Consider the following 23,547-nt stretch of genomic DNA (forward strand, 5'->3'; position numbering starts at 1 on the left):
GCGGGGTAGAGACTAGGGGAGCAGGGCAGAGCCAGCTGGTCCACCCCTGGATCTTTTTATGTTTGCACTGATGGCTCCATTAGGGTTTGTATCCTCACCCGCTCAACTCAGTGTCTGCAGAGACCGTGGTTCATCTGGAGCATGGCTTTGACATTAACCACATCTTCTGTGCCGTTTCTTCAGGTACTGGTGTTTGATTTCGGTAGTGAAGTGTATGTGTGGCATGGAAAAGAAGTCACGTTAGCACAACGGAAAATAGCTTTCCAGCTGGCAAAGCATTTATGGAATGGCACCTTTGATTACGAGAACTGTGACATCAACCCCCTGGACCCTGGAGAGTGCAATCCGCTTATTCCCAGGTATTCCAGGCATCTGCTGATGGTGGGGAAGGGCCAGGGGATTCCCACTGTGCTCACCTACTGTGGCTCTCCAAAGGCTTTCCTTTTCATAACTGACTGCAGGCGGTACCCTGTATATTCACAAAAAGAGCATTTCTTTTAGCTCTCGCCTAACTGCAACAGAAATATGGACGCTGCATTCTAGTCTGTGTCTGGAGGCACGCAAATTGTTCCCACCTGCAGTCTTCCAGGTGCTGCCCTGGCAGATGAGTAGCAATTGTTTAAGCAAATTACATGCTGATCTGAAAAGCTTCCCAGGATCTGGAATTCAGCCATGGATCTGAAGGGGCAAAAGCAACATTTTTCCTTCTCATTTCACACCTTTCCAGCGTAGCTTCCACGATTTACCATTTGTTTGGCAGTAGATGACGTTTATGCCTTTTGGGGGACAGAGAGTGAGGGGGAAGGTGTTGTACTGAAATAATGACTGTAATTTTAATATTTCCTACAGTGTACTGGACTATTTTAAAAAAGTAATTTTGGGGATGCCTGGATGGCTTAGTCGGTTAAGCATCCAACTTCAGCTCAGGTCATAATCTCATGGCTCCTGAGTTCGAGCCCCTCGTCGGTGCAGAGCCTGCTTCAGATCCTCTGTCCCCGCCTCTCTCTGCCCCTCCCCCGCTCACACTCTCTCAAAAATAAACAAACATTAAAAAAATAATAATTTTGGCAAATCAGCAGAATATGCACAAACTCTAAGAAACACAATCATAAGAAAAATAATTCTTATATGCCAAGGGCTGTTGTTGTTTTTCTTTACTACCGGGGCGGGGGGCGGGGGGGAAGTGCTTTTAAATTATGTGTGCCATATAATTGGTGGCACATCTATTTCTAACCTAACAGCAGAGAGCAAACATTGGGTATCATGCAACTGGGTCTTAATATTTTGCATTGATCTAGTCTACAAGTTGCAACTTCCCCACCTAGTTTTCTTTTAAAATCAAATATTGATTTTATCATTATTATAAAAACAATAAAGAATTATGTCAACGTAGATGAAGTTTTCAAATCCGTTTTAACGAAATGCACATTTAACGTCAAAGTAGTCCTGTAACAACTGGTGTTTAAAGGAATGAAGCCAAGGTGGAAAAGAGTATTTTATTTGATGTACTAAAAGAAACAACGCCAAAGCACAAAATCCATATGATAGATAACATATATAGCAGTGAGATAATCACAGATGTGAGAGTAGATGAGTCAGCGCTGAACCCACTGGTTTTCAACGTGTCCCAGATCAGAATCGCCCAAGGAGCTTTACAAAAATGTACGTGCCAGGCCCAGCCCCAAAGATGTGTTCTCAGTTCACGTGGGGTGGGGCTTGTATGTCAGTAGGTCTTAAGAGCTCCTCAAGGGTTGTAAGGTACAGCCAAGATTCAGCACCCAGCCCTTCCTTAGCAGAGGAAGAGGCAGGAAGGAAGAAGCTCACCCCCTGGAGCTCTCAGCTGCCCCTGTACCCTGCAACCCACCGCCTCCCCTGCTTGCTCGACTCCCACCAGAAAGAATCCATGTCTAAAGCTGAAAGCAAGTGCTGTCTATAGACATCCTAGCAAGTCTGCAGAGTGGACTCCATACCAAAGATGGTCATTCAGACATTTGCTGTTAAAGGCCACAGCCTTGCGGGGGAGTCCTGAATCCTCCTTAGTTGCCCATACTTGGTTCCTAGAGTCCCGCGAGAGTACGAGGTGGGGGTGTTAGAATGCCGTGGCCTCCCCTGGGCGGTCTCCCTCCGAACGGGCACTCTCCTTGATGTGCCGTGGGGGTGACTTCAGAAGCCGTAGTCGTGACGAGACAGGAAGTGATGGGCAGGGGCGGCAGCAGGCCCCAGAAGCACTGCTCATCAGGCTCGCGGGGTGTATGCAGCCCGGTCTCCGTTCGCAGCCAAAGAGCGATTTGGAAGGATGGGCGATACCTGCGCGAACCCGCTTCAGCATGTATTTATTTCCTCAGCCCTGCCTTCCTCTGCCTGATCAGCGTTCCAAGCAGTTTCAAATTCTGAAATCCTGAGGCCGTAGCAGGAGGCCTCCAGGTTGGGCTGTGCCACTTCCTGTTCTGTGTCCTCGTGCTCTCCCTTCCTGCTGTCGTGTCTGGTGGCCTAGAAATAAATATGTGGAAATTCACTTTATGCTCTATGAAAGTATGCTCATTGTAGTAACGAAGGAGAATTTCCTCTGCTCCCGGAGACTGGAGAGCTTCGATGTAAGAGGACTTAACAGAGAATTCAGGGTGAGCTGTGCCTTCCTCCCGTCCATTCGCTAATGAGACAGAAAATTGGGGAGCCCTTGCAGGCGACCCTGAGCACATGACATAGGCAAGGAAGGCTGGTGTGCTGCCCCCAGGGGATCCCAAACGCAAGAATTTGCTAGTATGAAAGGAAAATCCAGACCTGACACGATTCACCCCACATTCAGGAGCATCGGTTCCCTGCGAGGCTTCAGACTGAACGACTAAAATGTCGCTTATCTGACAAAACAGACCATGCGTTCTGTATACCACTAATGTATCATGAGTTGTGTTCACTAGCCACGTGTGTGTGTTTTCCATTCCTTTCCTTTGTTTTCCCATGGCTTAACTTTGGTTCTTCTCCTGTCTATTCCCCCACCCACCCACCTTCGCAGAAAAGGACAGGGGCGGCCCGACTGGGCAATATTCGGGAGACTTACAGAACACAATGAGACCATTTTGTTCAAAGAGAAATTTCTCGATTGGACTGAACTGAAGAGACCTAATGAGAAGAACGCCAGCGAACTTGCCCAGCAAAAGGTATTTCTGGTAATCTAGTCTCAAACCTCAGGCCTTTGGTTTAGGTCCCAACAAAAGAGGCCTCGAAGGTAAAGCCTTCCTAGGGTTTACTGGGAGATCAGCAAACGGGTTTCCAATTATATTCTACCTCCAGGAGGTGAAGTAGTCCAGTTTGTGTCCCCAGCTTTTAGGTGTCCCGTTCACTGCTGTGGGATGGGTATTCAGGCCTCCGCAGTCTTTCCCCAAAACGCAGTTAAACGCTGAGACAGAGCTGGAAAGTCTACCAGTGAAACAGCAGTGAGTGTGGCAGGAAACGGCTGTAGAAACAGGCCACCGAGCCAGCCTCGTTACCTTCCCCCATAGGAAGATCCTCGGGCCGAAGCCAAGCCGTACGACGTCGCGCGCATGGTGCAGGTGCCCCAGACCACCACCAGCACGGTGCTGGACGGGGTGAACATTGGCCGTGGCTATGGCCTGGTAGAAGGGGACGACAGGAGGCAGTTTGAGATCACCAGTGTCTCTGTGGATGTGTGGCACATCCTAGAGTTTGACTACAGCCGGCTCCCCAAACAGAGCATCGGGCAGTTCCACGAGGGAGATGCCTATGTGGTCAAGTGGAAGTACATGGTGAGCACCGCAGGTCAGTGAGCACTTCTGTCTTCTTCACACTGACATGGGGCGGCCCCAGCACTGCGGCTGCGAGTCTAGCACTGCTAGAAGCCGTTCCCTGTGTGCGCCCCTGCCTTTGGCCGCAGAGAATGTGCCGATCTGACCGTTCGCTTGGAGAACCCCTTAGTAAACTTTATAGATGGATCCCGACGCCCTAGCATTGCTAAGGAAGGTTGTGTTTCCTTACAGAAATTAAACATGCACGTTACGGTTTCTCTGCTACCCTCGTTCCCGCCCCCTCCCCGTCCCCAGAGGTTTTCTAGGAAAGTGATGATTTGCCTCCAAATGATACTTACCATGTGGCTGTCTGCTGCTTAAATTAAAGTCTGAAGTAAAGTATATCTGGATGATTTCGAACTGGAACCAAATGGTGTAGTTACGCACAAAAGATTTATTAAAAATAAAAGAAGCTGTTTCCTCTGAGGCTGAGAGCACGAACAGGCTTTGTGGATCTGGTAGAATAAATACACAGTCGAAACTGCGCGTGGTTCCTGTCGGTGAAATGCTCAGCGAAACGGTCCGTTGTATGCTCTGTGCTAGAGGGGGTAAGGGAGGAAAGCCAGTGTGCTTTGGAGAGAGAACCCCTTCTCCTTGCCAACAAGGAGCCAGTCCTCTGCAGCGTCCCTCCGCCCCACCATTTGGGAGGATTTGTCACAACGCTGTGATTTTGACGTTCAACTCCTGAGCGTTTCTTCACCCCTTGAAAGCCGCTTTGCTGCCAGGGTGTGGCTGCCCTGGAGCTCCAGGGGATGAAGGCTGCTGTCTGCTCATCAGATACCCGCAGACTGAGAACCATATGATTTCCTTCCTAATGTATCAGAAATAAGTCTGTTACTCACCCGGCAGCATTTACTGGAGCACCTACTCTACATACAGACACTTACGTTAGGGGCTAAGTAAATATGTCAGACCCTACCTTCCGAAAGCACATAATAAATGACAATAAGGCAAGTGCGGGAAGAGGCAAGCCCGTCATTCCGGAGGAGAGCCGGGGTCTCTGAGATTGACCCTGCTGCTTTGGGGGAAGCCCAGCACACCGCCCTGTGGGCAGCCAGTGTGGGGCATCGCTGGGCAGGGCAGGAGGCAGTCTTGCCCAGAGCTGTCCGGGGTGCTGCGGGCCCGGAGGTCCACACAGCCCAGGAGGCACAGCACTGGGGGTTTTGTCGCACACTCGAGTTGAGTGCCTCCCAGTGGCTCTGGGACATATTACGTCATGATGCCAATTTCTCAGTGAGGAACAGGACACCACAGTTGTTACCTGTCTGAAGTCACCCAGCTAGGAGAGACCAGATTAGGACACTGAAAGCCCCTTTCCCTTTCGTAAGGAGGCCATGTGGCTGGGGGGAAAGGGCACAGGCCCGGGGACCGTGCAGCCTGGGTCTGAATCTTCTCTCAGGCCCTACGTACCAGCCATGCAAGGTGGGTGAAGGGACGTAACCTGTCTGAGCCTCGGTCTGATGATGATGCCCCGCTCAGAGATTATTATAATCTGGTAGGTGTCCAATTTAGCACAGGGCCTGGCACATGCTCACAAGGTACGGGAAATAATCGTCACTGATGCCCTCAGCCCCGAAAGCAAAATTGCTGTATTTACCTTGAAGATGAGATAACATGAGTCTCCCCAAAATAAGCGTCCTTCCCAAAGAGTCGCTATTGCGAGTCTCTGCTCCTTGGGGTGGTGCAGTTGTCCAGCTGCAGTAACCATCCGTGCCACGTGTTGGCAATAAAGGCAGTAAGAGGGGATTTGGCGGGTGGGAATCCACTAACCTTCGGTGTTGTGCAGCAGGGAACGTTAAGGACCAGCTTTGAAAGCATACATAGCTCCCCTTCCTTAAATACAGAGAGGAAACTGCATGTTTTACAAAACAAGACAAAGGGGCAATAGAATTTGAAATTCACTCATCTCCCTACCTGAGCTGTTATAAAAAGAAGTAATAGGAAATAAATGAATAAAACGATATCGACATGAATTAATTAAAAAAAAAGTAATCAGATTTCTGAGGCCTTCATAGACTACTCTGCTGGAGGCCGCCTAAGAAGTAATGATTTGGCCCAGGAAAGTACTTTCTGTGTTTCTTCCAGTAAACACAGGGCACATCTCGCAGCCAGCTCCAGCAGCATCGTTATGAGCAAAGTTACAGCTTTGAAGGAGTCCAGCTGCAGAGCATTAAGTCAGAGCAGGGAGCATTCCGATTCCAGACGGTCCCTCTGGGAGCAGAGAAGCATAGCACAATGGCATTAACAGTGGCCCCTTGGTGACCACAGTCTAGCTCCTCATCACTCCTACTCCACAGCTGCACGTGCAAACAGGACATAGAACTTGGAGCTCGGGAAGCTCTTCTGGGACAAGGTCAGCAGACACCAGCAGCTGTAGAAACAGTACAGCCGTCCTCTTGGTGGACACTAGCCAGGTGCACAGGTGCACAGAGAAGCTCCTGGAGAAGCGAACCGGGGCTCCAGGGAAGGGAGACCGGAGGCCGCAGTGGGCAGTAAATGGGGTCCTGCAGCAGGACCGCTTGACCCTGAGCAGTTCTTCAAACCGTGGTTCCCTGTTACTCCTAAACACGACGACTGGTCACAAACGTCCTCTTCAAAGTATTTTTAGACATAATGCATGAACACTTAATTTTTTTTTAAGTTTACTTATTTATTTTGATGAGAGGGTGTGTGGGGGCAGAGAAAGAGGGAGAGAGAGAATCCAAAGCAGGTTCTGCCCTGTCAGCACAGAGCCCGATGTGGGGCTCAATCTCACGACTGTGAGATCATGACCTGAGCCAAACTGAAGAGTCAGACAGTCAACCAACTGAGCCACCCAGGCACCCCCATCAACACTTTAAATTAGCCATCTGATCAAGGCTATTTAAGGTTACAGTCGGGGGGCGCCTGGGTGGCTCAGTGGGTAAAGCGTCAGACTTCGGCTCAGGTCATGATCTCATTGGTTCGTGTTGAGCCCCACTTTGGGCTCTGTGCTGACAGCTCAGAGCCTGGAGCCTGCTTCGGATTCTGTGTCTTCTCTCTCTCTCTGCCCCCCCCCACTTGTGCTCAGTCTCCCTATCTCTCAAAAATAAATAAACATTAAAAAAATATAAAAAGTGAAATAAAGGTCACAGTCCGTAAATTCTTACTGATGAAAGTTTAATCTTGACTTTGCTAAAATTAAAAATAAATGAACTAAAAATTAAGTTGTATATAGTAATAAATTTGTGCATATTGAAGAAAATTGCTGAAAACTATTATGAGATATTTTAAGGAAATAATTCTATTTTAGATATATATACTGAAGTCCACATTAGAATGTTAGATGGTAAAACATTGGTTATTTAAGCCTGAATATATATTTATACAATGTCCTTAAGTGCTAACAGATTTCAAGATATATATCAACTTCTGTGACCTGTTTTAAGCACATCTTTCCCCAGCTGACATGACTAATTTTCACTACTTTGAAGAGTGGGATTGCTAATCAAAGACAAACTTTTGTTCTATCTAAATTAGCAGAAATTTCAATGGAGTGGCTTCCAAACTAGTTGTGAATATGCATAGCCTATCCATTAAAAATACACAAACTTGAAGTGCCTGGGTGGCTCAGTCCGTTAAGCATCCAACTCTCAACGTCTTTCTCTGCCCCTCCCCCTCCTCGATGCGTGTGCGCATGCGCTCTCTCTCTCTCTCTCTCTCTCTCTCTCAAAATATTTAATAAAAGATATACCAACTTGATCAGTTCAGGTCCACAAAAGATGGCACTAAATGTTGTGCTTAAGCAAAGCACTGTCAAGAATTATTATGATCATTTATGGAAACTATATATACAGTACTTTGCTAAAAGGCCAAAAAATCAAATAAATATGACCCTGGCCTCTTGAGAATTTAAAATAAATGAGCTTTCTTCTTACCTTCAAACCTCAAAATAACTGTGATTTTGTAAATGGGACTGGCGCTGGGAAAAACTGGGTTAACAGAGAACCAGAGAACCTAGTTATTATCTTTAATTTTCAACAAGCGTGGGTGTTATAACCTGCGTTCTCCCACTGTTGCCCATCACTTTCTGGGACCACCCAGGCAGGCATCTGAGGGTAACAGCTCAGTCTCCTGACCTCATTCGTTCCAGAAGGGTCTGCCTGCAAGTCCCTGTCACCTTGTCATTGTCACCTCCTCGGAGAGGCCTCCCTTCAACAGGGAATCCTATTAGCACTCACCCTGCCCCATGTCACAGCCCCGTCTGTCATCCTCAGAGCACTTATCAACCGTCTGAAACTGTCTTGCTCACGTCTGTTAGGATGAAAGCAGGGGGGCCGTCTTCTCATTATAGCTCTGGTATCCCCAGGAGGCCCCGGGCACACTGTGGGTGCTCGGTGAGCGGTTGTTGAATGAACGCGAGGAGACCGGAGTGCGGTATATGCCGAAAAGTAGCGAGCTGAGGTCTGAAATACTGCCTTTTCAAAATGGCCACTTGGCCAGTTAGCTTCCCGTGCCTGCTCTTGGGTGAGACCTGTGAGCCGGGTGCTGCTAATGCAAATGCCTGTGAGGTGCCAGGCGGTAAGGACGACCAGCACTGAATCCTGGCTACGGACCCAGCGACGGATAGTATTGAAATCCCAGATGATTTTATGAAAGCGGTATGTCAGCAATAGATCTCTTCCATTTCTGACGGAATGTGGAAACTCCAGAGTGTGTTTTCACTAGAATCGTTTTAGCAGACTAAATTTGCCCTTTGTACGTAAAGCTAGCCCAGCTGTTGCTTTCAGTATCTTTTCTCTACCAGCTAATCTTCTGCCAAAAAAAATGGCGTAAGACGGAAAATGTATTTCTGTCTTCGGGAGCCGTTGGTCCTGCTCTGGCAGTCACCCGCTTTCTCTGTCACACACTTGGAGTGATCCGCCGCCTTCCTGGAGGATGACAGGTGTTTTTCCTAGGGCATCGAGAAGGCTAGGTCATTTTTCGCCAATTTGGAGGCTCGGGATCAGATCAGTTAGTGGAAGAAAGGTGGTTTTTCTCCTCAGCCCCATGCCCCAAAGCTTTTTGTCTTCCCTCTTTGTCCTCACGGAGCCCGGAGAAGAAAGCCATACATTTGCTCCTCTTTTGGCCTATCAGCTGTTTACCCTGCCCTCTCGGGCTCTTTGTGTTTGCAGTGGGAAGTCGCCAAAAGGGAGAGCACTCAGCAAGGGTGGCTGGCAAAGAGAAGTGTGCCTACTTCTTCTGGCAAGGTCGGCAGTCGACCGTGAGCGAGAAGGGCACGTCGGCTCTGATGACGGTGGAGCTGGACGAGGAGAGGGGTGCCCAGGTGAGTGCTGGCAAGCAGCTGAATGAGAGAACCGTCCTTCCTGGGGAGCCCCAGGGTGTGCGGCCTGGTCCCCTGAAGACCCCTAACTTCTCGTGAGCAAAGACGGCATCACACAAGTGACTTTTAGCTCTGGTCTGGCCTCTCCAGACTGCAGGCTGGGCCCCCCCTCTCCTCTCCCCACTGTCAGGTCAGGAGTAATATGCTCTTCAATGAGATGTTGTATCTGTAAATAGCGAATCCGTGAGACAGGTACCAAGCGCCAAGGGAGGGTTTGGTTTTTTTAAGTTTCCGCTTAACTGATATTCAAGGAGTTACAAATAAAACCAAGAGATGCTGTTCTCCACTTCTAAAATTGGTAGGGGTTTTGTAAAGAACGGCTCCAGGGTGGGTAAGGATTCAGTAGGATGCCTCCACTGGGAAGTGTAGCTTGAAACAGCCATCCTGAAAAGCGGTTTGGCTCAAGAACCTTAAAATTCTCCTAAACTTTGATCAGTTATTCCACCTACACAAATCCATCCGAAGGAAATACCAGAGATTAATGTAAAAATGAGTATTCTTATCTGTTTTACCATCTGCATTCCTCCCAGCAGCCCGAGTGATTTTTCGGGAACACGTCGGACCGTGTCATTCCCTTGCTCTCCAAACCGGTGTCCCAGTGATCTGCCAGCACCTTCGTGGTCGGCCCTGAACACCTCTCCCACCTCCCCCTGGCTTTCTAGCCTTTTGCCACTCCTGAGACACATAGGCCTCTTTCCTCCCACCCCAGGGCCTTTGTGCAATTTCCTGTCTGGAACATTTCCCCTGTATCCATAAGTAACTTTCAACTTCATATGATTCAGGTTTCTGTTCCAGTGTCACCTGTTTTATCCAAATCCCTCCCCATTCTCCGTCCCTCTGCTGAGCTTTATTTTTTTTTATAGCACTTACCGCTATTATCACTACTTAAAACCACTTCGTAGTCATTTGTCATTTCATTTACATTTTGTAGACATTGCGTTTACTTACTTGTTATCCCTCTTTCCCTAGAAAGTATGAAAGAGACCTTGTGTGCTGGTCTTTATCTGCCATTATAACCCCAGGGCCTGTATAATGCCCTGGGGCCAAGATTTTGTGAACATTTCTTTTTGCTGTTTGGATTACCTTTGCCTGGGGTCCCATCCTTTAGTAATGAAGAGTTGACTGTAAGGTTTTGGGAAAGCATGACACCACGGCAGGTATCTTCACTGCTTTGGAGGAGTAGTTAACAATAGCATGAGGGAGGAGAACAGAGGAATTTTCTCCGAAACAGATTAATGTTCACCTAGCCTTCTAGATTCCTAAGAACCAATCCTGTTCCCTAAAAAAATACTTAATACACATTTTCTACTATAGACTCTACAATAATTGAAAATAACTGTTAGTGGCCATTGCATTTTAATTTATCCCTAATAGTGGGCAATTTCAACTGCCTTATTTTTGTAAAGGTCATGTTTCAATCGTGGCTGCAAAATCACCCTTAGAATTTTGAGTCTTAATCTCTCTAGTCTGAGCATTCCACTTTTTATCAAGCCAGTGGATGTAAAAACACTTCAGACATATAAAACGCTGCCACAAAATGGCGCTAAATTACGCAAAGTTGGCCCTGAGGTTGATCTGTTAACTCCTGGTGGGAAATGCTTCCTACCTTTCGGTTTGCCCCGACTTCCAGGCTGAATAAACAATTTCCTCGTGAAGGGAAAATGTCTAGCCAAAGTGAGAGTGAGTGGAGTCAACCCTAACAGTTTTATGAGCAGCTAACACAGCGCTTCCCAGGCGAAGGGGAGGCTGGTCTGCAGGAGCAGTGTTCCATGAGTGGACTATTGGAATGGTTGCAAAAGAGACAGTTCTCCCCTCCCGCCCCCGCCCCTGAGTCACTAAGTGATCAGTCGTTCTCACCGCTGAGAGGTAGACTTTGTTTCAAACTTGTTTAGATCACTCATGCTACGTCTATACCATGGAATACCACTAAAATATCAAAACTTGTGTTTCCAAAGTCTTTGACGGCAAAACATCAAGTGAATAAAATCGGGTATTAAGTAACAAAGGACAACAATCCTACTTTTGTCTGGGAAAGACACATACCTGAAAGACACTTTGAAAGGAAAGCTGTACCCTAGACCTTTCACAGTGGTTATCTTTAGACACAACAGTAGTGTCACTGGTGTTTGTGGGCACTTCTCGCTGTTTTTCAGAGTTTCTACTAGGCAGGTATTCTTTTTAAGACTTTGAAAACCGGTACATGTTACTTACTGGAATGCGTTTCCATTGAAAGGTCCAGGTCCTGCAGGGAAAGGAGCCCCCCTGCTTTCTGCAGTGTTTCCAGGGGGGAATGGTAGTACACTCCGGGAGGCGGGAAGAGGAGGAAGAGAACGCGCAAAGTAAGTCACTGTCACCGTTGGAACAAGATTCGTTTCCCTCTCCTAGAAGGTATTTTCACACTGGGGGTGGGGGGGGAGGGGTATTAAAGTAAGTCTCCCTTTATATAGCTGTGTCTTCACCCCTGAAAGCCTCATCACGTTTGCCTTACAAATCAGCCTTATGGGGAGCTCATAGCCCCCCCCCCCCCACCTTCCTGTGGCGTTTACCTTAGGATACATAGGACTCTGTATGCAGGAGGCTGGGAGATTACTTCCCCTTAAACTGAATCCCCACAGTGACTCTGTCTCTCTTTTCAAGAGGGGAGGAAAATTCAGTGGGTCATCTATTATAAATTGGATGCTGGCCAACAAAAATCTCTTAATTTATAGAATAGATTTATAAAAAAAAATAAAATAAAAAGAATTCTTAGCTTCAGAGCCTCTCAAAATATGCCTGTTATGTGATTTACCTGAGTATTTATAAATGTTACAAAAATGGGTTTTCTCCTTCACGAACCTGCTTCTAACTCCAAAAGGATGTGCTTTCTGGGCCGGCAGCGAGCTGGCCGCCACTCCGCCTGAGCCCCCCACCCCCACCCCCAAGTCACAGGATGGGCCTGGGTGGGCCCAGGGTGGGTGGTGTTGGCGGGTCCCCGCGGCACACCACGTCCTAACTCTGTGCCGCTGCTGCCCCCTGCAGGTGAGTGGAGGCTGTACTGTGTGCGCGGAGAAGTGCCTGTGGAAGGGAATTTGCTGGAAGTGGCCTGTCACTGTAGTAGCTTGAGGTCCAGGACGTCCATGGTTGTCCTCAACGTAAATAAAGCCCTCATTTACTTGTGGCACGGATGCAAAGCCCAAGCCCACACGAAGGAGGTCGGAAGGACCGCAGCAAATAAAATCAAAGAACAGTGAGTGTTGTGTGTGAGGGCATCTCCCAGAAGGGGCTTCCCCGTGGGACGCCGGCTGAGGCGGGAAGGATACCCAGGGTCTCCAGTAGAAGCCCGGGTGTACTTCAAGTGACTTCAGCAGGGGGTGGGTATGAACGTGGTTGGGGGCCTCTGACATGCCAAGTGGCCGTGACACACATCTCGCTTCAAGCTGCCCGCGTGAGGGCTTCCCCCACCTTCTGAGGATGTACCTGCCTCGATGAAAGGCAGAGTGAGGAGTGAGGGAAGTGCCCCCAACGAGTGCCGTCATTTCTTTCATGGGTATGATTTTGAATTAAAAGCCTGGAGGCCTTTGGTATTTAAAGAGAGCAAATTTCAAATATCGTTTAGGGGTTCAACATTTCAGTTTTGCCAGAGCAGTGGAAAGTTAGGAAGCATTTAGCTAAAGAAAAGTCTGGGAGACCACCAACTGTGTCAGACTATAAGATGTCCCCTTTCCAGAGGACAACCATATGCCTGCATTTGCCCGAGTCGCTGGACCGCCAGCTAGGCAGGGGATGCCTGGCGTTTCCTCAGGCTGTCACCTGGGAGGACACTGGTAACATGTGAACAGTAGAAGTGAAGCGTTTCCAGGGCCACGGCATGCCACCAAAGTGTAATCTGGTCAAATCCGTTCTCTGGGCACCACAGCGGTGCGGGGCGGGCATCCTTCCCCTGGGACGGCTCTCGAACCTACCGTGCCGAGGAGAGGGCTGAAAGAACGCAGGCCAGTGCCCTGTCAACAGGCAGATGGCCGGGAAGCAAAACATCTCATCTCGAAACGCTGTTCTGTGTGCCAGCGAGTGGGGAGGGGTGATAGGTGACCTTCGGCGAGGTATCCAAAGGCATCCCTGGCCCATTGGATTTTCCCCTTGGACCACTGGGAAAAAACAGAACGATGAACTCATTCGCTCTGCAGGTATTCACTGATCACGTACTTGGTGCCAAGCACAGATTTAGGGACCAGGGTCTTGCAAATGAACTAACCTAAGTCTCCGTCCCCATGACGCTTATGTTCTAGCAAGAGAGGACAAGGAATAGTTAATAGGTATGTTGTATATAAAAACGTGATCACTTTCATTGCAACTTGTATGTAATTATACATTCTTCTCTAAGGGCCAAGCCAGTCCCTCTCATTGCTGCCCCCCCCCACCACACACACACACACATTCATAAACCACGGAGCATGTTTTTATTCATTAGTAAGAATTATTTTAGGAAGAAGAGAGATGGTGAACTGATCTGCAGATTTAGTCTTGAATAATTCCATACTGCCAACACTTCCAAGGCTTAAAACAAACAAACAAACTACTGGATTTTCTCCGTGCAGATGTCCCCTGGAAGCCGGACTGCATAGTAGCAGTAAAGTGACAATACATGAGTGCGATGAAGGATCGGAGCCCCTGGGATTCTGGGACGCTTTAGGAAGGAGAGACAGGAAAGCCTACGACTGCATGCTTCAAGGTAATCCAACATTCCGTAGCTTTCCATCACTAATTTAGTCAGTACGTACTTACTGAGCACATACTATGCACAACACCCAGTGAATCACACCTAGGCTAGGTCCTCCCAGGCCTACAATGCAGTAAGGAAGCTAAATAATACGCACAGCTAAGCATAATGCCAAATAAAACTTTTGTGTGTCACGAAAGAGGTACGAATGAAGGAGGCTGAGAGTTAAAAGAAAGAGTAGTTCCACCAGGAAAATCACACGACATTTACACAGAGCCTCGGAGGGAAGCATGACCTGAAGAGACGGAGGGAGAGAAGCGAATTCCAGGAAACCAGAGGGACAGTGACACAACGTGACCCTATGGCACGAGACGCTTTCGGTCTGGCCAGCATCCTGGGTGCAGGGACCTAACAGAGTTCAGATTAGAGAATAGGTCGGTTTTGTATTAAATACACAAAACACAGATCAACTTAATGTACAGATTAACACAGAGGGAAAGCTAACAAGTATTAGGCAGGTTAGGATGAGACAGACACCGCCTAAGCACCTGATCTGCCTTAACGCTCACCACCTAACGCCACCGTGTTTGTTCTGATGAGGAAACTGAGGCACAGCGAACTCCATCAGCTTGCCCAAGGTTGGACCACAGTGGGGTATACTCATCTCAGTTTTCCTGAACTTTTACAGAGTTTTTCTTAATAACGCATATTGGTGATGGAAAATGTTTGAAAGTACAGAGAGGTTGAAAAAGAAACTAAGTCCCTTATGATCTTCTCTCTCAAAGATAACTAGAATCAACATTTCTCTATGGGATCCATACACATCTGTATTAAAGGAAATTTTGGACAGCAGTACACAGTTTTGTAACCCGATTTTTCCCTTTATTATGAACAGTTGCTCAAGTTGTCAATATCTAGACTTCTCTGGCTGCAGGGCATTCCATGAATATGCTATATGCCATTTTCTATTTAACCTGTCTCTTTTGGTTGGAGAGAGGTTTCCGATTTTTCCCTATTACACAATAGAGATGTGAATAAATTTAAACCAAGTACGTGTATTTGCTTCTAGTTAAATTCCTAGATACAGAAGTGCTGTGGTAAAGGTAGAAAAGATTCAGGGTACAGCTCAACAAGGGTGCCCCCGAACACGGACACCAATCTCCATATTCACCCAGCAATATACATCAGAGAGTGTGCATTCCCCAGTGGACTTTGCCTTTTCCTCTTTGCCAAAATGGGGGTGGGGGCTGGGCGGAGACTGCTACCTAAGCACTATTTTAACTAATGGTTTAAATTGGAAGTACTGTTAAATGCTTATGTATTTTTTTAATTATTTAGATTTCTACTTTGGTGAATGTTTTCATTTCTGCCTTTTTGTACATTTTTACTGAGATATTTATCTTTATTCTTTTATATACCAAGGGCACGAACCAGTTTCCACATTTCTCATTTTGTCACTTGCCTTTTTGTTTGGTTTGGGGCTTTTTTGCAATGAAAGTGTTCATTTTTGTACTGTCAGTGCAGAAATCCCCTGTCCCTTCATTCCTCCTTTTATAATTATGATTAAGGAGACCTTCCCCACCTCCAAGGTCAGATAAATTTTACCTATTTTCGCACGAAGTTTTGGGGTTATTTCATGTCTTACGGTCGCTCTCCCGTCCATCTGGGATTTCCTTTGATGCATAGCGTGTCCTCAGCTCTGTTCTCTTTTCTTTCAAAGATCCTGGAAATTTTAACTTCACACCCCGCCTGTTCATCCTCAGCAGTTCCTCTGGTGACTTCTCAGCCACAGAATTCATGTATCCCGCCCGAGACCCCTCTGTGGTCAATTCTATGCCCTTCTTGCAGGAAGATCTGTACAGCGCGCCACAGCCAGGTACGGCCCGCGGAAGGGGTCATCGTGCCGAGCCACAGAACATACACCTTCCAGACGGCCTTTTTACTTTACTTGCATATTGACTAAACGGTTTTTATTTGCCAAGTGCCCTGGCGGGTAACTTTCTTATGTCATCTCATGCTCACACCTACCCCAAAAGGAAGGGAACATCAGCCGTATGTTACAGTCTAAGAAACCGAGGCCCAGGTACTTAACTCGCCCAGGTAGGCTGAGCACAACCGTGTCAGGCCTGGAATCTCAGCTCTTCTCCCAGACTCCCCTCAGTCTTGTGGCTTCGCGGCCCACAGTCGGCCTCCCCTGCTCCGGGCATCATGTTTTCCGTTCGAGACACAAAGAAGGGGTTGGGAAAAGGGCAGTGATGGCCGTGTCTCTCCCTTGTATTGGATAAAGCAAAAGCTCTCCCAGAAGCCCCCAGCTGACTTCTCACATCCCGTTGGCCAGAGCTCTGTCACGTGACCACCCTCCACTACCGGGGAGCCTGGGAGAGCAAGTGGCGGGGCGGCAAGGGGTTGGGAGTATCTGCTGAATCAGCCAAAGAACGGTGTCTGCCTTAGCCAAGGCTGCACGGCAGGGCTGTGGTTCCCCCCCATGTCTTCTGACTCCGAGGTCAAGGCTGTATCCGCTCGGCCCCCGCCTCGCGACAGAACCGGTTGTGTGCCCTTGTGCTGGTTGGGACAGTCACCGTCACCAGAGACTGGGCTGTACGGACCCGGCCAGACTCCTGCAGTCAAGTCTGAGCCCTTGTGCCCTCTCCCCTCAGCCACAATCTCTCATTAACCCGGCCCAGCTCCCCACCTTAAAAGCTCAACAGCTGGCCCACGGGTCATACTGCGGGAAATACTAGCAAGTTCCTTCAAAGGGAGGCCGCTACCCACCCTCTTCACGCTATGCCTCAGGGTGGGTTATCAACCTCTTCTGGGCTTTTCAAATGTGTGGTGTGCGTGGAATTCTGAAACACGGGCTAGGAAAGGACGCGGGGCAGGCGGACCGAGCAGGCGTGAGAGCCCCTCTGCCACATGGAATACGAGTCGGGCTGACGGTGTGTTAGAACGCGTCTGCTCCTTCAAGCCCTATTCTCTCACCGAGAACCAGGAACTTAGTCACCTAGGAAGCAGTCGCATGTGGGGCACGCACATCAGTGACCTGTAGGGCAAGGGAGGTGTACTCTCCGGTTTTTAATATGCTCTTTGGAGAGAAATGCTGCTTACAGCCCCTCGCGGGTGCGTTATCCCTCCCCTCAGCATGCTGCCAGTTCTCGGAAGGGCCGCCGGCGGGCCGGCTACTGAGGAGGGGCAAAGGGAGAGAGAGTGTGGGGACAGGGAGGGAAAAGAGGCCGGCATCACAGATGCCACCTCTCTCTGCCCAGAGGCCTTAACTGACTGTATGCTCAAAGGGCTGAGGCGTCGTGGACACCCCGCCTTTGGCCCCGCCAAGGGGATTCTGCACCCCCTCCCTCTGACAAAAGCAGCCTGGAGGGAAGCATCCATTAGGTTTGGGGAAGAGTGCCCCGGAAGCATCTTGATTGTCTGGTCTGCCCTTGCCCTCACAGCACTCTTCCTTGTTGACAATCACCATGAGGTGTACCTCTGGCAGGGCTGGTGGCCCATCGAGAACAAGATCACGGGTTCTGCCCGCATTCGCTGGGCCTCCGACCGCAAGAGTGCCATGGAGACCGTGCTCCAGTACTGCAAAGGTGAGGCGTCGGTGCCAGTGGGCAGGCCTGGGGCCCTCAGCTCTGCGACAGGCTTCATCCACCCCGGCAGGATCGCAGACCAGTGTTTTCCTTCCTGCGTGTGCCGGCCAACCTTGATAAAGCCCGGCAGGCAGTGATGAAACCAAGTTTTTTTTTGAGGCTTCTTAATCTTGAGATTAATGCATTCTTGACTGTCACCATGAATGGGAATTCATTTTTCTCTTTTACATTACTGGGCCGTCTGAGTTGCTACCCTCAAGATTTAAGGCTGTATTGTGGAATGCCCTGGAGGGGTCGGAACCCTTTTGCACTCTGGTGTAATCACGCTGGGGGCCTCCTTCTGCGCATAGCCGCCCACTGTCCAGAGTGGAAAGCTCGCCTAAATGGGCTGGAAAGCCAATGGCAACCTTTTGGTCATTCGTTATTATTTTTAGTGTGATATCTAAAAAAGAAAGATCTACTGTGAACTCATGGCTTTTTACTATACCATCCGCCAAAAATTTATAGAATTTTATGTAAAACGAAGATGCCAGTAATTAATTTCTTGTCTTAATTTTTAAGGTTTCATGGATTAGTTTCACTGAGTTCATACAGTTGATTCTCTCTTGAAAAGCTCGTCAGTAACAAGTAACAAATTCCCACCAAATGTTTAAATTAGAGTGGTTTAGAAAATGCTGTTTAACTCACATTGAACTTCACGCTGCCTTAGGAAGTCAGAGGAATACTTCTACAGGTGAATGCAAGAGGAAAAAATCTCTTGCCCAGGAGCCATGGAGAGAGGCTTTCTCAGATCCAGAGACGTGGAAGCATTTTGCTAGAGTCAGGTCACTTACGTGCAGTGTTACGCATCCTTATATGCATAAACTTAACATTTTGTATAAATACCATCCATGCGTTATTATGAACAACTCACAACTTGCACTCTAACCATAAGTCAAGAGATCCAAATGAAGAAAAGATTTCAAGGGAAATCAGAGAAAGACCGGGTCTTTGGACCCATACCCCGGGTGTCCTGATGTTGCCCTCTGTGTACCTACAGGAAAAAATATCAAGAGGCCGCCCCCCAAGTCTTACCTTATCCACGCTGGTCTGGAGCCCCTGACGTTCACCAATATGTTCCCCAGCTGGGAGCACAGAGAGGACATTGCTGAAATCACAGAAATGGTGAGTGTGGTTTGCTTCCCCCTGAAGGTGGCTCCACACCTTTCAGATCGTGAGTCAACTGTACCTTGGGAAGAAGCATCCCAATGGCATTTTCTAAGTGATAAAATGTTGTTGTTGTTGTTGTCGTTGTTGTTTTCTTTTACAACATGTTAGCAAGTCTACATAGAATTAGCTTAGGAAATGGAAAAATCATTTGAACTATTTTGGTAATCAGTCATTTGAACTATTTTGGTATTCTTCTACACCTGGTGTTCAAGTTAAACAACTTAAAAGCAAAGGTGAACTTAATTACTCTGAAGAATATACAGAAATAAAAGCTGCCATCTCTTCATTCTGTTCGCTAAAACTCTGTTGCTTTTCAAGGTCCGTGTAAGGCACAACAAAATCCTCTGGCTTCAGACATTAACCTTGTGTTTGAGGAGACACAAAATAAATCTGTGATGGATTATTCACAGATCAAAGTACGAAGCGAATGAATGTATCGTGAGTCACTCCTGATTAGGAGTGTGAATAGCTCATTAATAGTATTTCATGAGACCAGTTGGTATTAGCCCATGAAGCATTTATCATAACCTTTATTTACTAAAGCATATTATTAACCAGAACATTATAATTTCCAACCACATAGGAAAAAAAAAAAGCTTACTACAGCTGTGTAGAATTTCTTAAGTCATGAGTTTTTAACATTGTGAAGGAAATAGGTTTGTTCCATTTCAATTTTCTTACTATGTCAGAGAGCTGCTTTTCCGGAGGAGACGCCATGGGTATTTTACGGGAGGTCCGAACACGTTTAAACAAAGAGTTCGCTGCTGCTTAACAGTGGATGCGCAGCGCAAATGCCTGTTTAATGCCAGCATCGCTGCCGAGACTCACATCTCTCTGTAAGCCAGTGGGCTTGGTCCACGTGGGGAGGAGCCCGATAGGGCTCTGTTTACAATAAACACGCAGTCGTGCCTGGGGGTGCAGCGCCCCGCACCCGTACCTCCTCCTGCAGTGTGAGTTCAAGGCTGTAATTACCGCTGTGTCCTGCTTCCGCCGTGCATGCCCAGGCAGCAGTGGCCTGGGAGCATCTCGCGCAGGCTGGCGGGCTTCCGGCCAGTGAGGTCGGGCTTTCCACGCCAAGTTGGGGCAATAACACAATCACTGAGCGCTCACCGTGGGCCAGGCACGGCTCCGAGCCCTTTATGTGTATTTTCTCCCTTATTTTTACAACAGTCTATTAAGATTCATCTTCGGGTATCTCCGTTTTCCCAGGGAAGGAGCTGAGACACAGACACCTGAAGTAGCTTGTCCCGGGTCTTAGGTGCAGGATTGCTCCAAACCCACTCCGTGACCACTAGTCTCGACCATCATTGATGAATTTGGCAACCCTGTTAGTCATTCGTTCCCGCCACTCAAAAGGAGGGCAGTGATCTGGCTTCCAGGTTTAACAGAGGAAGAGAATTTACCTGTAGTAACCAGTTCAGTGTAAATGCACACAGAGTGGTTTTTGTTTGTTTGTTTGAAGTCTGGATTCAGCAGCATATCCTGGACGCATTTTCTTACCTTTTTCTATTATGGATTAAGAAACAGGGCTCAAGGGGGCAGCATGAATCCTCATAAGGTTATTTTAAAATACTTTTAAACAAATTCCATTATCTGAATGCTTCTAGTGTTTAGAGTTCAGATTTAATAATCTTTTTTTTTATTTAAAAAAAAATTTTTTTTTAACATTTATTTATTTTTGAGACAGAGAGAGACAGAGCATGAATGGGGGACGGTCAGAGAGAGAGGGAGACACAGAATCCGAAACAGGCTCCAGGCTCTGAGCAGTCAGCACAGAGCCTGACGCGGGGCTCGAACTCACGGACTGTGAGATCACGACCTGAGCCGGTCGGACGCTTAACCGACTGAGCCACCCAGGCGCCCCGAGAGTTCAGATTTAATAATCTTAAGCCATAATTCACTCACGTGATACTCCCTTTTGTCCAAGGCAGGATTTATTTGGTGAGGTGGGAAGACATGGAAAGGAGACTTGTGGGGCTTTGGGCAATCCCTTTCCATTTCAGAGCCTGCTTCCCCTTGAGCGACCCACCCCCCCTGGCTAGGCACAGACTAGACAGGGTCCGGCGAGGGCACAGACGGGACAGGGTCATGTATTTGCAGGCGCGTGACAAAACACTGGTGCAGGTGCAGGACACGAAGTTCTCTCTGCTCCCTCTTCTCTAGGATACGGAAGTTTCGAATCAGATCACCCTTGTGGAAGATGTCTTAGCCAAGCTTTGTAAAACCATTTATCCGCTGGCCGATCTGCTAGCCAGGCCACTGCCCGAGGGAGTTGATCCTCTGAAGCTTGAGATTTATCTCACTGACGAAGACTTTGAGGTAAGCATTTCTTCGTGTGGGATGGCGTTTAAGTGACACATTGGCTTGGATGGGAGTCCTCTCACTCACCCACTGGGCGTCTCCCCCAATTTTGCAGTTTGCACTAGACATGACCAGAGAAGAATACAACGCACTGCCCGCCTGGAAGCAGGTGAACCTGAAGAAAGCAAAAGGTCTGTTCTGAGCGGGAGAGATGGCTAGAAGAATCTGCCGTCACTTTCGATACCCTTGGACCAGGAAAATGGCAAAATTTTTTTTTTTTTTTTTGGACTGGTATTTAAAAAAAAAACAAAAAAGATTTTTTTCATCAGAGTTTTTAAAACCTGAAGTTACTAGCTCTACTGCGTGTCCTGGATTTGTGTATTTTGTAAATGTTTCAGCGAACCCTTTGGAAACTCTCTTTCCACGACTCAGCAGGTCATGTTAATAAAGGTGTCCCCGTGTGCACTTAAGTAGCTGTTTCTCAGCAGCTGCTCTCGCACTGCCCTCCTGTTCCAGCTGAGCGTTGCCTACTCTTTTTTTTGAAGCAATTCTCTTCATAAAGTGTTATTTTGATAGTTTGTGGATTCTAAAATATATATATTTATATAAACACCATATAAATCAAATACGTATTTAACAAAGCAATATTATTCGATTCACTTTTAAGATTTGTTTTCCTTTTGGTGTCAAAATAATATGAAAAGGTAGATGGAATTGCTTCTGTGGAATTAGCTCTGGCACCCTTCTGTATCTTCACACACAGTTCAGAAATGTCTCCTTCGGCCTTAGGTCTGACTTGTTCTGAGTGCTGCTTCCGGTGCTAAAATGAACAGAGACATTTGTACTTCCTGGCACGGGCTCTAAAGAATCTGTGCGAATCCACCTTTCAACCTTAATATCTTCCCTGAAATGTATAGTGCCTTGTTTTTATGTACAGTTTATATACAGAAAAGTTTGCTCTGCGTTTTTTGATGATGGTTTGGAACATTATCTCCAATTTTACTCTAAAAAAACGGTAGAAATGAAAAAAAAACATCTCAAATTTCTAAAACCTGTTGTAAACATTAAACATGCCATTTTGTGATACAGGGCTCCAAAACAAAAGCTTCAGGAATAAACACAATAATTGATTCACATCGAATCCCAAGCATGTTCCTTTCTGCAAAACGTTCTGTTTGTTCATGTCAACCTAGTATCAATACTTGGCCGTTAAATATTAACTGCTAAAACTTTAGGGCAAGATTTTATGTAGGGTTGTATAACTAAATAGACATTTGACCCATAATATTAGTTCTGAGCATTATATTATAGACATATATTTGCAAATCATCATTCAACAGAAGCTTTTTACCCTAAAATGATCTCTGCATCTCATACTGAGGATCTCAGTGCCTTTTTAAGAATATTGAATACAAGGCGCCTGGGTGGCTCAGTCGGTTAAGTGTCTGACTTCGGCTCATGTCATGATGTCGCGGTCTGTGAGTTCAAGCCCCGCATCGGGCTCTGTGCTGACAGCTCAGAGCTTGGAGCCTGCTTCAGATTCTGTGTCTCCCTCTCTGCCCCTCCCCCCATCCTCTCTCTCTCTCTCTCTCTCTCTCAAAAATAAATATACATTAAAAAAATTTAAATAAAAGCTTTTAAAAAAAGGAATATTGAATATATAGACATTTAGAAAACCTAAAAATGAGAAAACTCTCCTCAAAATGAATTCTGTAGACCTGCCATGAGTTGTTACCACATCCTTCCTGCCCACCGACCCCTGTTTCGGTCTCTGTCAAACAGATCAGTCAACAGCACATTTGCTTTAAACTTTATCACTTGTGTGCCCAGCCCTGGGATTGCACCAGGGTCGGGGGCCTATAACCCGCTCCTGGTCCCACCGTGTTGAGACTCTGTGATATTGGGCAGTCTCTGAACTTCCCCACCTCGATTTCCTCTGTTTCAAAAAAGGAATCAATGCCAGCTATCCCGCCCACGTCATAGGATTGATTCTTGGTGAGGATCAAGCAGAAACTCTTTGAATATTGTCAAGTGCTGATACCTGCTGGTATTAATATTACTGTTACAGTAGCTGAACTAGAAGCTCAGTGTTGAAGTAAAGGAGTGTAGTCACACACCTCGAAATGACAGATTAAAGCAGAATGAGTAAAACCTTCCAAAGAAATGTAGAAGGGAAAGGAGAAAAAGGGGGTACCTGGGTGGCTCAGTAGGTTGAGCGTCCGACTTCGGCTCAGGTCATGATCTCAAGGTTTGTGGGTTTGAGCCCCACGTCGGGCTCTGTGCTGACAGCTGGAGCCTGGAGCCTGCTGCGGATTCTGTGTCTCGCTCTTTCTCTCTCTCTCTCTCTGCCCCTCCCTGGCTGGCTCTCTCTCTCTCTCTCTCTTTCAAAGATAAATAAACATTAAAAAAAGAAAGGAGAAAGCAGCATTGCTGTAGGCAGAATGCAAAGAGAAACCGGGGATTCAGGGCCAGTAGGGCGACCAGGGGAGTTTCCAAAGGAGAGAGGCAGGCAGAGCTGCCCGCGTGGGTGACCGTTCAAAGCCACCCAGACTCTTACGTACACAGACAGGAACTCGGGTTGCTGGAAGAACTTCCATAGAGAACCTG

At 47.4% G+C, this 23,547-nt stretch overlaps 1 protein-coding gene across 1 annotated transcript in view; it reads left to right on the forward strand.

Moving 5' to 3' along the window:
• The window catches only part of SVIL (supervillin), an 87,296-nt gene extending 65,215 nt beyond the window's left edge, over positions 1–22,081 (forward strand). Inside the window, exons 21-32 of the mRNA XM_047064863.1 lie at positions 184–359; positions 3,014–3,158; positions 3,501–3,777; positions 8,936–9,087; positions 11,378–11,483; positions 12,163–12,370; positions 13,719–13,852; positions 15,561–15,716; positions 17,287–17,430; positions 18,470–18,594; positions 20,803–20,958; positions 21,056–22,081. Coding sequence (XP_046920819.1) covers positions 184–359; positions 3,014–3,158; positions 3,501–3,777; positions 8,936–9,087; positions 11,378–11,483; positions 12,163–12,370; positions 13,719–13,852; positions 15,561–15,716; positions 17,287–17,430; positions 18,470–18,594; positions 20,803–20,958; positions 21,056–21,142 — 1,866 coding nt within the window. The 3' untranslated portion in view covers positions 21,143–22,081. The remainder of the gene's footprint in view (positions 1–183; positions 360–3,013; positions 3,159–3,500; positions 3,778–8,935; positions 9,088–11,377; positions 11,484–12,162; positions 12,371–13,718; positions 13,853–15,560; positions 15,717–17,286; positions 17,431–18,469; positions 18,595–20,802; positions 20,959–21,055) is intronic.
• The last annotated feature ends 1,466 nt before the right edge of the window (positions 22,082–23,547 follow it).

This window comes from Lynx rufus, unplaced genomic scaffold (assembly GCF_022079265.1).
Source record: "Lynx rufus isolate CCGP_SWC_20201006 ecotype Redwood Valley unplaced genomic scaffold, mLynRuf1.p SCAF_7, whole genome shotgun sequence".
NCBI lineage: Eukaryota > Metazoa > Chordata > Mammalia > Carnivora > Felidae > Lynx > Lynx rufus.